General features: G+C 31.1%; 1 protein-coding gene and 2 pseudogenes across 1 annotated transcript; all 3 read left to right on the forward strand.

Annotated features, from left to right (window-relative positions):
• The first annotated feature begins 292 nt into the window (after nt 1-292).
• On the forward strand, nt 293-2,399 carry LOC149062542 (uncharacterized; annotated as a pseudogene).
• A 6,996-nt stretch (nt 2,400-9,395) lies between these two features.
• Nucleotides 9,396-11,511, forward strand: LOC149062543 (uncharacterized; annotated as a pseudogene).
• A 2,769-nt stretch (nt 11,512-14,280) lies between these two features.
• On the forward strand, nt 14,281-15,096 carry LOC107169542 (uncharacterized). Its single transcript, XM_015519309.2, has one exon. It carries the CDS (start codon nt 14,281-14,283, stop codon nt 15,094-15,096), a length of 816 nt encoding a protein of 271 aa, XP_015374795.2.
• The last annotated feature ends 224 nt before the right edge of the window (nt 15,097-15,320 follow it).

Below are 15,320 nucleotides of genomic sequence, written 5' to 3' on the forward strand. Positions count from 1 at the left end.
CAGTATGGTAAATTATAAATAACAAACGTTACAATAATAATATGTCTATAAAATCCTAATTTTAGAATGATTTTACATGTTTGTTATTTATCTGATTATTTAAATTTAAAAATAGATATCATTAACCAAAATAGTGTACAAACGTAGTTGTTTCATGCCCAAACACAATATCACCGTATCATATTTGAAATATTACATTTTTTTTCATTTGTTGTGTCGGTTTGTCACGTAAAGACGTCCATTACAGTACTCGTGTTTCTGATAGTTTTAATTTTAAAATATTTAATTAATAATGAATGCTGAAATGCTAATAGAACTAGTGAGAGACCGACCATGTTTGTACGATATGAGTATGAAAAAGTATAGTGATCACGCATATAAAGAGAGTGTTTGGGGAGAAATTGCATCCACATTGAAACAACCAGGTAAGTAATAAATAAATAAACACTACATAATAATTACCTAGATTTATATTATGTAATTTCGTCCAAATTTAAACTTGAAATGTATATAAAAAGTAGCTGTGTTTAAATATTTTTTAGATTTTTTGGTTTACAGTAAGAACTATTTATGAGAATCCTTGTTTTAAATGTTCAATCCTTAGCTATAAAAGTTGAACGTATATATATTTTTAACTACAAAATAATTTTAGATTATGAACGGTGTGAATGCATTGATTTTACAATGACAAAAATGTTTATATTGACATCACATATACATGGTATAACTTTTAAAAGATTTTGAGGTTTTTAAGCCATATTATTGGAAATTGAAATTTTCGATTTTCGATTCGGGGTGGAACGATGAATGTATTGATTTTACAATGATGTGTGTTTTTTTATTTATTTATTTTTTTATTTTTTTATTTATTTTTGTGTCTGTGTACAAGATAAGTAGTCGAAATAATGCTTAGATTTTCAACTTCAGTATCTTGTTCGATTGGAAAGTGAATATCGTTGGTGCAAAATTTAAAATTCCCAATAGTTTTCACAAGCACCGGGAAAAACAACATAAAAATTAAGGAAAACAGGAATTTTTACGCAAAATCGGTTTTCTACAAAACCGATTTTGGTTTTTGGCGTAACTCTATAACAAATGAACGTATATACATGAAAATTTCACTGGTTGTTAATATTTGCATTTTCTATACACGATTAAATTTTAAAAATATTTTTATTAATTTTGAACTAGTTAGGAACATTATTAGTTTCCAATTTTATTAATCTTTGTCTATGGATGTCAATAAAACTTTATTTGTTGGGTAAAAATACTTGAAAATTTAACACAAGGTTGTCCATTAGTTTTGTTTACAATAATTGAAAAAAAAAAATTTAAATTCACGCGTAAAATAACGATTTACTATCAAACGTTTTTAGATATAAAATAAATAAATAACTACAACGGCCATATTGTTACAATATATTAAGAGAGCCTTGTATTAAATTTTTAAAGTTTTTCCCTTAGAATAAAATTTTATTGACATTTATATGAAATATAGCATAGCATTAAACAGCACAGCGAGTCCCCGAATTTTTTTAATTCTATTGTATTTAACTTACAGTAAAAGAGTGTAAAAAAATATGGGCCAACTTGCGAGATTCATATAGGAGAGCTTTAAAAATGCAGTTACCAAGTCTGGGCAAAAATCTAAATTTATAAAAAAATGGAAGTATGAAGATGAAATGCAGTTTTTAAAAACTCATTTAAAAGAAAGAGAAACAATAAGTAATGTCGGTATAGTGAGTGACGAAGATGAAGACTCATTTGAACCTGATAATGGACCGGAAGAGGAATATCAACCTCAACATCAAGACACTGAACCTGTTATTGATAATAATACTGATATTTTTGATAGTCAATCAAGTCCAAACACATCAGTTAATCAATCAACATCAAAAGAGTTTCGCAAAAAAACAGCATTACCAAAAAAAAATGTATCAAATTCTTCAGAACCTGCATCTTCAACATTAATGAAATACATACTAGAAAAAAAAGACGAAGAACAACTAGAGGAAAAAAAGAAGGAGTCTAGTGCTATGGATCAATTTTTTTTGAGTATGTGTTCAACTGTAAATCAATTTTCTCCATACAACCAACATCTAGCAAAAACAAAAATTTTTTCCATCATTTCCGAGATAGAATTAGACAGTTTGCGACAAACACAACAACAGCCACTATTCCAACCAATTCCACTATCTACTTCAAACTTTAATTTACAATCTGGGATGCATGTACAAGATTTTCAGATTTCACCTGGTCAACACCAACAAGATTACCTTCAGCCTTCAAACCACAGGTATACACCTCAACAACATTCTGAAAATGACCAAGAGGCATCAAACACATCTTCAGCAACAACTTTCTTCCAAAATTTTCAAGCAGGTGCAGATAGAAACTAAATCAACTAAACAATTTTTTTTGTAAGTATGTTTAGTTTATGACGTGCTTGTAAAAGTTTGTTTTTCTTTAAAAGAATATTTTTTTTTCAAAAGGATCCATTAAAATAATTTCTTTTTCTAAATATATTTTATAACAGATGTACAAAAAAAAAATGTTGTAAAAACTAATGTTTCAATTTTTATATAAAGGTATCATTTTATGTTTGAGGAACAAGACGTTTTGTTTTATCTTTTAAGTACTTATTATATTTTATAGTTTTTGTAACATTCATTAATATATAACTAAATTATTAATAGATACTGCTTTATAGTAATATAACTGCGTTCAATTACAGGCAAATCATCATTTTTGAAAAACGAATATAATAAAATTTAATAATGATATAAATACATAGCTATACAAATGTGATCTATTCCCATGGAAGTTTTCCTGCTGGTGAACAAAAAAATTTTTTAAATTTGTCCCGATTTTCGAACGCTTCTGGTTGGGCGCTACCTCCTTGACCATTTAAAGATGTTATAAGTCCTGAATGTAAAGATGAACTTGATGAAACTTCTCTGCTATGAACGTCGGTGGCATCTGCTTTAATATAATTATGGAGTATACATGTTGTCATTACAATGGTATCGGCATTTTTGGGTAGTGCATTAAGTCTTCTACAATAGATTCTGAACTTTGCCGTTAGTTGACCAAAAGCATCCTCGACAACCTTCCGTGCTCTTGACAGACGATCATTAAATTTTTTTTTATTCTGATCATCACGTACTTGAGGTCCTGGATAAGGTCTCAATAAATATTTTTTGAGGGGAAAAGCCTCATCTCCTATAACAACTAGAGGTAATTTTTCATTTGTACTTGGCAGATATTGTTCATTTGTAATATTTAATTTATTCTTCTCTAAAGCTTTACCTAAATTTGAATTTGAGAGGATTCCACCATCGCTATTTTTGCCGTATGCTCCTATATCAACCGCTACAAATTTATATTGTGCATCGACAAGGGCAAGCAATACTATGGAGAAGGTTTTTTTATAATTGAAGTAGAGTGATCCACTATTCGGAGGAGCCTCGATTACGACATGCTTACCATCTAACGCGCCTATAAAATTTGGGAAGTTCCAAATTTCCCAAAATTCTTTGGCGATTCGCTTCCAATCTTCTTCTCCAGGAATTGGAATATATTCGTCTTTCAACGTAAAAATAATTGCACTGCATACTTCAAGTACAATTGATTGTACTGTTGAATGCCCCAGTCTAAAGCTAAATGCAATCGTTTGGTATGAGTCGCCAGTTCCCAAGAACCTAAAAAACACGTAAAATGAAATATGTTAGTATATTTTGTTGCGAATTAATATTATATTATTAACACGTTAACCGCCATATGCCCGCCGGCGGTCATACGGCGGTCGTTTATTGATACGCCAAGTGTGTTTTCCCAAGTTATTACTAATTTGTATGTATTTATATCTTTGGCTCTAGTGTAGCTATTAAATTGATTCCAAGAGTAAAATTATCAGCGATAAGTTCTAATTTTAAATATTGTTATAACTTTGTATGGTCGCCGGCGACCAAACGGCAAACATACTTTATTTTCCAAATTGAATTGTGTTTGTTTTAATTTAATTTTTAAATCAAAATGGCTAGCTCGAGTAGGCCAAAGAGGCAGCGTATCAATGATGATGAGATAGTTAATGAACTTTTTGGTGATGAATTGAGTGATTTTAGTGATTTAAGTGAAATTGACGATTCAGATGCTGATCGTGATTATTTTCCTTCTGAATCAGAGAATTCAGTAGCAGATTCGACTAATACAGGTAAGAAAACCTTATTTATTTTTATTTAATACTTATTATTTATTTTTACTTTAATTTTTTTAAATTTTAAATGATTATTTTTACTTTATTTTATTTTATTGTATTTTACAATACGGACGTTTATAATCATAATTTGGGCCGGGACACATTTTTTATCGCGGGAATTTTTATTCATAATTTTAAATCAAATATTTTAATCTAGTTGACATATTATTTAAAATTTTAGAGAATAATCACGATGTCAATATTGAAAATAATCATAATACATCTGCTACCGTTTGGTTCGATGCATCAGGAACATACCAAAAACCACTTATCTTCAATAAGACTCCAGGTTTCAAAATTGATATTCCTGATAATGCCTCAGCTTTAAATTATTTTAAGTTATTTTGTAGTACAGATATTTTTGAGCTTATGGTAGTTGAAACTAATCGTAACGCTGAACAGTTTCTATCAAAGAGCAGGCTAACCAAGTCCAGTAAATTCTCTAAATGGTCACCAACAAATTTAGATGAAATTGAAAAGTTTATGGGCTTACTCTTGTGGTTTGGTTTAGTACAAATGCCGAGTTTAGAAAGTTATTGGAGTACCAAAATTAGATACAAAAATAATGTTGCTCCTAAAATAATGTCCCGAAATCGATTTGAATTACTCTTAAGATTTTGGCACTTTGCGGATAACGAGAAAACCCTTGACAATGATCGTATCTATAAAGTTCGTGATTTGCTTGAACGTGTTGTAAAAAATTTTCAAAATGTCATGGAACCAGATGAGTACTTAGCAATAGATGAGTCAATGGTTCCATTCCGTGGAAGATTGAAATTCAAGCAATACATACCGGGGAAGGCTCATAAATATGGAGTGAAACTATTTAAAATATGTGAAAAAAATGGATATACACATGATTTACAAGTATATGCTGGTAAAAATCAGGTAGATGGTAAAGGTTTAGCACTTAGAGTTGTAATGGAGTTAATTAGACCTTATTTAAATGTAGGACGCACTGTAGTTACAGATAATTTTTATACATCCATGCCATTGGCTCGTGAATTATTGAAGAACAACACACATCTGGTAGGAACATTGAGAACGAATCGTGTGAAGTTACCTGAAGTTTTAAAAACAAAATTGAAAAAAGGACAAATAATTGGAAAAGAAAGTACAGATGGGGTGGTAGTGGCGAAATGGCACGACAAACGGGATGTTGCAATGTTGTCTACCAAACATGGTATTGAAATGATCGATACAGGCAAAAAGAATCGAAATGATGTACCGATTTTAAAACCAAAAATAATTATAGACTACAACTCTGGAAAGGCAGGGATAGACTTATCCGACCAACCATCAAGTTATAGTTCTCCGATACGTAAATCAATACGATGGTACCATAAAGTAGCCACTGAAATTTTATTAGGTACATCGGTGGTTAATGCTTTAATTGTGTATAATATGAAGAAACTTCCAAACGAAAAAATTTCTATTACAAAATTTCGAGAAATGTTGGTAGATGAACTGTTAGGGTTAAATCAATCAACCGACATATCTGAAGAGCCGTCTAGTTCAAATAATAAACGTAAAAGAGTAAAACATGTTTTTGAAGAATCTGTAGAAAGGGACCATAGGAACAGGAAAATAAGAAAAAGATGCTTTCACTGCTACTCACAGAAAACCACAGCTTTAGGTTCAAAGTCAGCTGCACTTGCAACCAAAAAGGTAAATACGCTTTGTTCAACATGCAAAATGTATACATGCATTGAGTGTTTTAATAAAAATCATGTAAATTAATTATTAGATAAAATTATTATCTTCATTTTATATAATATAATTATGTGTTTTATTTAAACTAAAATTTAATTGTGTTTAATTTATCAGCTAATCGACAATTATTTATTTTTAAACATTTTTTATGATACTTTTTAGTAATAACTAAACTGCTTTTGTAATAGTATTATTTTATTTATTTACAATAAACATTAACAGGTTATAAAAAATGACAGTATTTTACTTGTGTCAATGTTTCATAAGCACCAATTTAATTCCAAATTTAACTATACAAATGATATGTTTGTTATAACATAATAATCTTTAAAGTTAAAAAAATGTTGTGTTTTTTTATACCAAAAGAATCGTCATGTTCTTCTCTACGCCATGGTAATGTTTCAAAATGCATTACCGTAACGCCACAAAAACTATAAGCATTTGATCAAATATGAATTTATGGTCGCCGGCGGGTCATGTGGCGTGGTAGTAATGATCAACTATGGGTGCCGGCGGGCATAAAAGTATAGAATTTGAACGTTGTAGTATGACCGCCGGCGGGCATATGGCGGTTAACGTGTTAAAATATCAAATGACATATACCTCAGGCAAACAGCTAATTTTTCTTTAGGAGGTATTGCTTCTCGAAAGTGAGTATTTTGTTTTGTTATATTATTTTCAATTTTTAAAAAAAGAACGTTAAACTGGAACCGGGTCATTCGAAAATATTTAAAAAACTTTTCTTCATGATCCTCCAGCATTTTACACAAAGTCACATATTCTCCATCAATTTTCCTTTTCTTTAAGATGTCATGAACCCAAATAGAACGTTTTTTACTCGCAACACGGTCGCTATTTTCTTCTTCATCGAGCAATAGTGCCATTATGGCCAAATCTTTATAAGATAAATTTCGAAACATTTTAATAATTATAATTGTAAAGTGGTAACACCAATCCGATTATACTAACGTGCTCGTCGTACTGTCACTGTGCATACTAGCGTACTGTCGTTGTCGTCTTGCCGATGTCGGTTCTATGTGTATTGGACACATTTTTGTCGTGTCGTGCCGTGTCGTGTCGTGTCGTACCAATGTGAATCGCGCTTTACATAGTTTGAAAATCAATTTTTACTCAATTTAAGAATCTTTTTGACCTAATATTTAGTAGCAAATTAGGGTACTTCCGTGTTATCTCGACTACCTTATTAGGTTCACAACCGTGTTATCTCGACAACCGCAATTTTTTAAATAGTAAAAATATATAAAATATATAGGTTAAATTTAGGCATAAAATAATAATATAATATAAATAAAAATGTGTATAGAAAAAATTGTAATAATATAATATAAAAAATAAATAAAAAATGTTGGTAATAACTTTTTTGAGGAGGAAAGCAGGTTTTAATATCCATTAAAATTTTATTAAACGGTGGATCGTTACCAAGGTTTTGTCGCCAAACAAATTCAGTCAGGTATGAATCTATATGATGGCGAGATGTCCCCCTATGTTTTTTGTTTCGCCACTTTGCCGATCCCCAAAGGCGTTCAATTGTTTGGGTGTGTGCTCCTGTGGTTGAGTCAACAAAATTGTATGTATGATTGACAGTATTGTGATGGAAGCCGGATGATTTTAATAATTCGGTGTTATATGCACGCCAACAATCTGAGTAGATCGAGGTACCTTCCTGAATGTTGTTTTTGATCGCCGTAAGTAAAGTTCCTGTTTTTCTGTCAGGTACTTTTAATAAAAATGACTCTTTTGTCTCGCGACAAATTCCTCCGAATATCCACTGTTCGGGAAGTACCCTCCCAACATGATTTTTTCTTTTCGAAAACAAACTTTCATCAATTTTGACAATTTTCCCCGGTCCACCTATTTACCCCTGTGGTTTATTTTCAATCGCCATTGCACATACTTCACGTAAGTAATTATTCCAGTCAATAACTGTATTTTCACTTATATTAAGTTCTTGTTCACACCACTTAATACTAGTCATTTCATTTGACCACCCATATATAAATCGCACAGCAGACGTAAACGATATTCGTGATTTCGCAAACCAATTACCATTACGTATATTTACCTTTTTTTGGCATTTTTTAATATTTCTTTTCCAAAATACAATTTTGCCAAATAATTGTTCGGACAAATCCGTGCACTTGGCAACACTCCACGTTCTTGGAGAAAATTAACAGCCTCCTTCTCGGACGATGGCAAATTAAAAAAATTCATATTGACTAAACGATTTATTTAACTAGACGTAGCTAATACGGAAAATAGGACGATTGTCGAATGACTGACGAAATAAAAACCAACATAAAATGGTTAAAGTCAACTAATTGGCTACATATGTACCTACATTGTACATCGAAGACAAAATTAAATTGTACATAACAATGATACAGATTACAGTTCGGGAATAACCAAACTGAAAGTGGTTAATGTCAACTAATCTGCTTATAGTAGGTAGGAACATTGTACATCGAAGACAAAATTAAATATTGTACATTACAATGATATATATTACAACGCGGGAATTACGGTCTACGGAGGTAGTCGAGATAACCCGGATGATTCCAACAGGTAGTCTTGGGAATATTTGGGTAGTCGAGATAACGCGGAAGTACCCAAATTAGCAATATAGACTATAGTTAATATTTAATTTGTACATAATATACTATCATTATTATACATTCACACATCATTATTAGATTAAGTCATTTATTATTTACCACCTATTACGTTTAATTATGCATAGATATGTAAAATATATTATTTTATTTGAATATAAAAATAGTATAGGTAACAGTACCAGTGAATGAATAGTACCAGTGAATGAACAAATTATACTTTATATAGTATTATTAAGAAACACAGTGCACGTACACCTAATATTTATAATATATAAAACAACCACAATATTCTTATGTTGCCACACGTGGTATTGCATGAACATAGGAACGATATCCATTAATATGAAAAGATATGTTTTCCCACCAATTTGTAAATAATGCAGTTGTTATCAATTTTTTTTAATTTTTAATTGTAGAAAAAAAATTTGTTTAATGGATTAAGAACTCAATAATGTTTGATTGATATTAATTGTTAGTAATATTTATTGAAAATAGGACGGAAATTCGAATTAAATAGGTTTGGGTAAGTTCTGATTAATTAATTTATGCATTTTGATGGTGTTCATCCACTGGTTTCAATATAATGTGGTAAACCAATGAATGAACAACTGTTCATTCATTGGATTTCATATTATTTTGTGTTTTCCAGTAAATGAACATAACAAAATTAAATAAATAGTTTTTCTTAATTTCGTTTAAATTACATTCATTAATTGAATATAATACAATAATTGTTACAAATTGCTATAACTTATAAAGTTACTTAATACAATTTTAAATAAAATAGGATTATGGGTGATTACAATGATGTTGAAAAGATTTCTAAGAAATCATATCTCAGATTCAAATATACTCAAGCTGATTTGATTAGTGCTGTTTCTTCTATAAAAAATAAAGAAAAAACTTTAAATGAAGTTCACAGAGAAACAGGTATTCCCAAGTCTACATTAAGTAATAAAATAAATAATAAAGTACCTATGAATCGGAAAATGGGTCCTCCAACTGTCCTATCAGATAGCGAGGAAAATAGAATTGTAAAATGGATATTAGCTAAGGAAAGAGTAGGTTTTCCAATACATCCAGAAACATTAAAAGATTCAATTCAAAAACTCTTAAAAGAATTAAATAAAACCTAATCCTTTTACAGATGATCGCCCTGGTATAAAGTGGTTTAATTTATTTCTTAAAAGACATCAAAGTATCGCAAAACGAAACACTGAATTAATTTCTAAATCTAGGGCAGCAGTTACCGAAACATCTATTAGGTACTGGTTTGCTGATATTTTATCATATTTAACAGAACAAGATTGCTTAGATATATTGGAAGACGGTCGCAGAGTTATCAATTGTGATGAGACTGGATTACAACTATGCCCTAAATCTGGAAAAGTATTAGGGCCAAGAAGTATGCCTAATTTCTATGAAATTGCTAAGAGTGGTGAAAAAGAAAACATCAATGTGCTTTGCACCTATTCTGCAGATGGTTCGTCATTACCTCCACTTATTATCTACCCATACAAAAAAATTCCAACTCATATTTCCCAGACAGTGCCAGATACATGGAGTATTGGACGCTCAGACAGTGGGTGGATGGTATCCGCAACATTTTTTGAATATATTGCCAATGTTTTGTATCCTTGGTTAATTAATCAAAAAGTTGACTTTCCAGTTATTATTTATTTAGATGGTCATAAAAGCCATTTGAGCTTAGAATTGACTGAATTTTGTTCAGAAAAAAACATACATTTATACTGCCTTCCTTCTAATGCTACTCATATTCTACAACCCTGTGATGTGTCTATATTTAAACCATTAAAATCTTATTGGAAAGAAGTAACAAAGGAACACAATTTAAATTCTAATAGTCCAATAACAAAAAATAATTTTGGAATTTTATTTCAAAAAGCATTTGAAAAAGTTAAACCCGAGTCAATTATTAGTGGTTTTAGAGCATGTGGGGTTTTTCCACTAAATCCTGATGCTGTTGACTATCAAAAATGTATTCCAACTAGGCAAGCTGAAATAAACAGTGAAGAAATTCTAGAAATATCATTAACTCCAAGTAATGAAGACTACCTATCATGTCAGAAAGTTATTAATTATGTACTTAAGGATTATAATGTGGAAGATATTATGAGTAAAGAAATATATCTTACAAAAGTTTGGAACGCCTCTAAATTGTGTGTGGATAATATGAATACAGAAATGTCAACGACATGTAACTCCTTTGACATTTTAGACTTACCTGTAGAAATAAATACAAATTTTTCTTTTAATAAAGAGGAGTTTGGGTGTTGGATTTTTAAATACAGAACTAAAAACAATGAACACTTTAGTAGAACAACATTAAATAAAAACCTTCTATTTGAAAACAATTTGTTACATATTGAATCCGACACTGAAATAATAAAAATACCAGATATATTACCTGATGCAGAAATATTAACAGAAACAATTAATCAACTAGAACAATTACTTACACCTGTAAATTCTCAAGATATTTTTAACAAAATAGATACACAACATTCCAAATCAATGGAAAACCTTGTTTTGGAAAACAATTTGTTACATATTGAATCTGATACAGATATTCAACTTCAACATTTAACTTCAACCAGCACCACTTCTAGCAACATTCAAGAAATGTTTAATGAAACAAACAAAATACATTATGAATATCAAGAGTCCTCCACTTCTACAAATATTCAAGAGGTTTCACAATCGCATACAGACAGTTCACCAAACTCACTATGGAATAAACATTTCAGCTGGCCGAAAGAAAACAAAATGAATCCAAATTTAAAAAGAAAAAGACCTATAGTTCCATACGCAATAACAAGCAAAACTTGGAAAGATATGCAGGTTGAAAAAGAAAATCTGAAGAATGAAAAAGAAAGTCTTATATAAGAAAAACGCAATGCATGAATATTAAAAAAAATTGAGATTGAAAACATAAAAAAATTAAAGAAAAAAAAAGTGGTTGTAAAAAATAAAAAATCTGACTCTCCTATTAATGATACAAGCTCTGAAGATGATTTATCTTTTAGTAATGTTGAAATCAAAAGTGTCTATCCAGTATTGCGTACAGGCAAATTTGATATTGGAAATCATGTAATTGTTATATATGAAGATGAATATTTTCCTAGTATAATAAAAAAATTTAAAAACTCAAAGTATGAAGTAAGTACCTACATAATTTGTTATTATATATATCTTGAGCCTAACATATAATATTATAATTTAAATGTTGGATAATTAGGTAAAGACAATGGCAATATCTGGATTAAACTGGAAATGGCCTGCCACTGAAGATATATGCTGGTATAAAAAGAAATGTGTGATAGAGAAAATTGCACCCTCAAAATTATTAAACAAACGCAATATATTTTTTATCCCAGAAATTGCAAAGTACCAAAAAAGTGTCTAAGAGACTTATTACTTTTTTTTATTAAATAAATAATTTTAGTATAATTAGTTCCTTTACTAATCTAGGTACAACTAATTATAATAATTAGCAAAGAAAGTACCTAGGTAGATATTTGTTATATCATTTTAAATATGTTTAATCAATTAGTGACTATAGTTCCTTATTAATACCTTAAAGTGTTTATTTTATGTTTATATTTTAATGGCAAAAAAGAGCCTTTTTGTTTTTAATTATCAATTGTTATAATAAAAATTGTTAAATTGGCAATATTTTATGTATTTTAAATATTATTTGGATTTTATAAGCATAAATATATTACTATATACAGTGATATACAGTGTACAACTATCAATTTTTTATTACCTAACCTAATAAATATATTATTAAGAGTTATAGTTCAAACCATAGTTACATATTCAGCAAAAATATTGCTTGTTCATTCACTGGGTATTAGATGTTCATTCACGGGATCAATATGTTCATTTACTAGGAAATGATGTTTTTTTTGGTTTATTAATTTTTAATTATTTATTGATAACTAATTTAAAATAAATTTTATAATATTCTTGCATAGAATTATTCAATGAATGGAAAGTACATTTCAAATAACCTTGAATACCAAAAATGTCTATTATATCATTACTTGAAGTTTGAATAGTGCTTGTGTGTTCATTCATTGGTGCAGTTACCTATAGATATATTGTTTAAATGGGATTAGTTAAAAACATTAACTAATTCAACCTTCTATTATTTTCAGAAAGTGATTATTTATTTGTAGTTTTATAATAGTGAGTAGTCTATTAATTGTCTATATAAACATAATATTGATATTATTTGAGAAAGTTGAAAAAACTGTTTTACAGATACATACTAATTACAAATAGATTTTTACTTTTTAGATTCTGAACACTCAGTTATCTCCGATTAGTGTATTGATTTGACATTGATAATTACATGACTACACGATAACTTGTCAACATAATGGTACAGATTTGACTTCAGGGGTGGTTTTCGGTACCAAATTGAATATTCTTCTTGCATTACAAAGGTTAAAGTTAGATAACACCTATAAATAGTACTTTTTAAAAGCGTTAGGGAAATGCCCAAAATAATAAAAAAAGACAATTTTAATGCGAATAAAGATAGGACAAAGTTGGAGGGGGGGGGCTGATGAAATTTAGAAAAAAATTCGCCAAAATTAGAATTTTGATTTGCAAATTCCAAAAATCAATTTGCAATTATTTGCAATTAATTTGCTAAATATTGACGTTGGTTTGGAACGGATCGGACAAAGTGGGTGGACTGAATGAAGTTAGCCTCCCCAAACGTATTTATTGATTTGTGACTTTGCACTTGATTTACAAATTCCAAAAATCAATTTACAATTATTTGCAATTAATTTGCTAAATATTGGCGTCGGTTTGAAGTGAATCGGCCAAAGTGGGAGGCTAACTTCATGACCATGTTATGTGGAGCATTATTACTCGTTCAATTGTCTGTTAAAATAGCGCAGTCTTGGGGAACAGACGTAAGGCTTTTTAAACTTTGGTCTGATTCTATGGTGGTTCTTGGTTGGTTGAACAGTGAATCAAGTAGACTCAAGACGTATGTTGCCAATAGGGTGGAGCAAATATTAGAAGGAACAGATGCATCTCAGTGGCAATATATAAACACCAAGGATAATCCAGCAGATATAATATCTCGTGGGATTGACGCACAGGAGCTCGCACGATGTACGATGTGGTGGAACGGCCCATTCTATCTCTGCTTGCCTGAAACTCAATGGTCACATCCAATAATTCAATTAACACCATCCGATTAACTCCCAGAACAACGCCCCGTCAAACTGGTTTTGGTTGCAATCGAGGGATCAATGGACATTATCAACACATATTCGAATTAGCGATCAATTGTTCGCGCGGTTGCCTGGTTATCACGGTTTTCTAACTATCTCAAAACCAAGAGAGCAATATAACTGTGAGGTTTCCTGACGTTAAAGGAGATCAAATCGGCTGAAGTTATAATTTTAAAAAGAGCACGAAACGATACATTTCATGTCGAATTGAAACAGCTGAACATGGGAAGAGACATTGAACGAAACAGCCCGCTGAAGACTCCTGAAGGATGGGTTAATCTTAGTTGGAGGTCGTTTACAAAATTCAAATCTAAGAAGTGAGAAAAGACACCCAGTTGTGCTGCTATATAACCATAAAGTCACTAGGTTAATTTTCCAAACTCATCATCAGAAAATGCTTCACTGCGGACCACAGCTTCTGCTTTCAGAGATACGCAATTTGTACTGGCCACTTAAGGGTAGATTAGCAGCACGTTCAACAATACTACATTGTGTCCAATGCACCAGAACCAAACCAACTTTTCAAATGACATTGATGGCCCCACTGCCGCAGCAGAGAGTACAGTGTTCTCGACCATTCGGCATAACTGGAGTATATTTGGCCGGACCCTTAATTATAAGAAGTGGCGTTCGTGGAAGAGTAAACATGAAGGCTTGGATAGCGATTTTTATTTGTTTAGCCACCAAGGCTATACATACTGAAGTGATAGAAGACCTAACAAGCAACTCATTTACCGCAACACTTAGAAGATTTATGTCTCGTAAAGGAAAACCAGCAGAAATATGGAGTGATAATGGGACAAATTTCGTCGGTACCCAAAGAGAGCTAGCAGCCTATCTCAAAAATATTGAAGGTGTTTCAGTTGAAGAAGGTATTACATGGCGCTTCAACCCGCCTTCAGCGCCCCATTTTGGAAGGCTTTGGGAAAGCGCATTAAAGAGTGCCAAATATAATCTAACCCAGGTTCTGAAGGAAACCAAGCTAACACTTATTGAACTACAAACATTATTATGCCAAATTGAAGCATGTCTCAATTCACGGCCTCTCACACCTATGAGCAATGATCCGAATGACCTGCAACCACTGACTCCAGCCCACTTCCTTATAGGAGGACCAATGCTTAGGCATACGAAACCAGATTTATCTCAAGAGCAAGCAAATGGACTACGTCGATGGAGGTTCGTGCAATTCCTTATTCAAGATTTTTGAAAATGGTGGCACGAAGAGTATCTGCCGCAGCTTCAGACTAGAGGCAAATGGACATAAGGAGTTGAACCATTAAAGGTAAATGATATTGTCATAGTCAAGGAGGATAATACCGCACCGATGAGATGGAAGTTAGCTCGTATAGTGCAGGTGCATCCGGGATCAAATGGAAGAGTTAGGGTAGCCGAGCACCGACAAAATTGTGAGTTTTTTACTTATATTACTAT

This window comes from Diuraphis noxia, unplaced genomic scaffold (genome assembly GCF_037042655.1).
Source record: "Diuraphis noxia isolate RWA-SAM2 unplaced genomic scaffold, SU_Dnox_SAM2 contig0001, whole genome shotgun sequence".
Lineage (NCBI taxonomy): Eukaryota > Metazoa > Arthropoda > Insecta > Hemiptera > Aphididae > Diuraphis > Diuraphis noxia.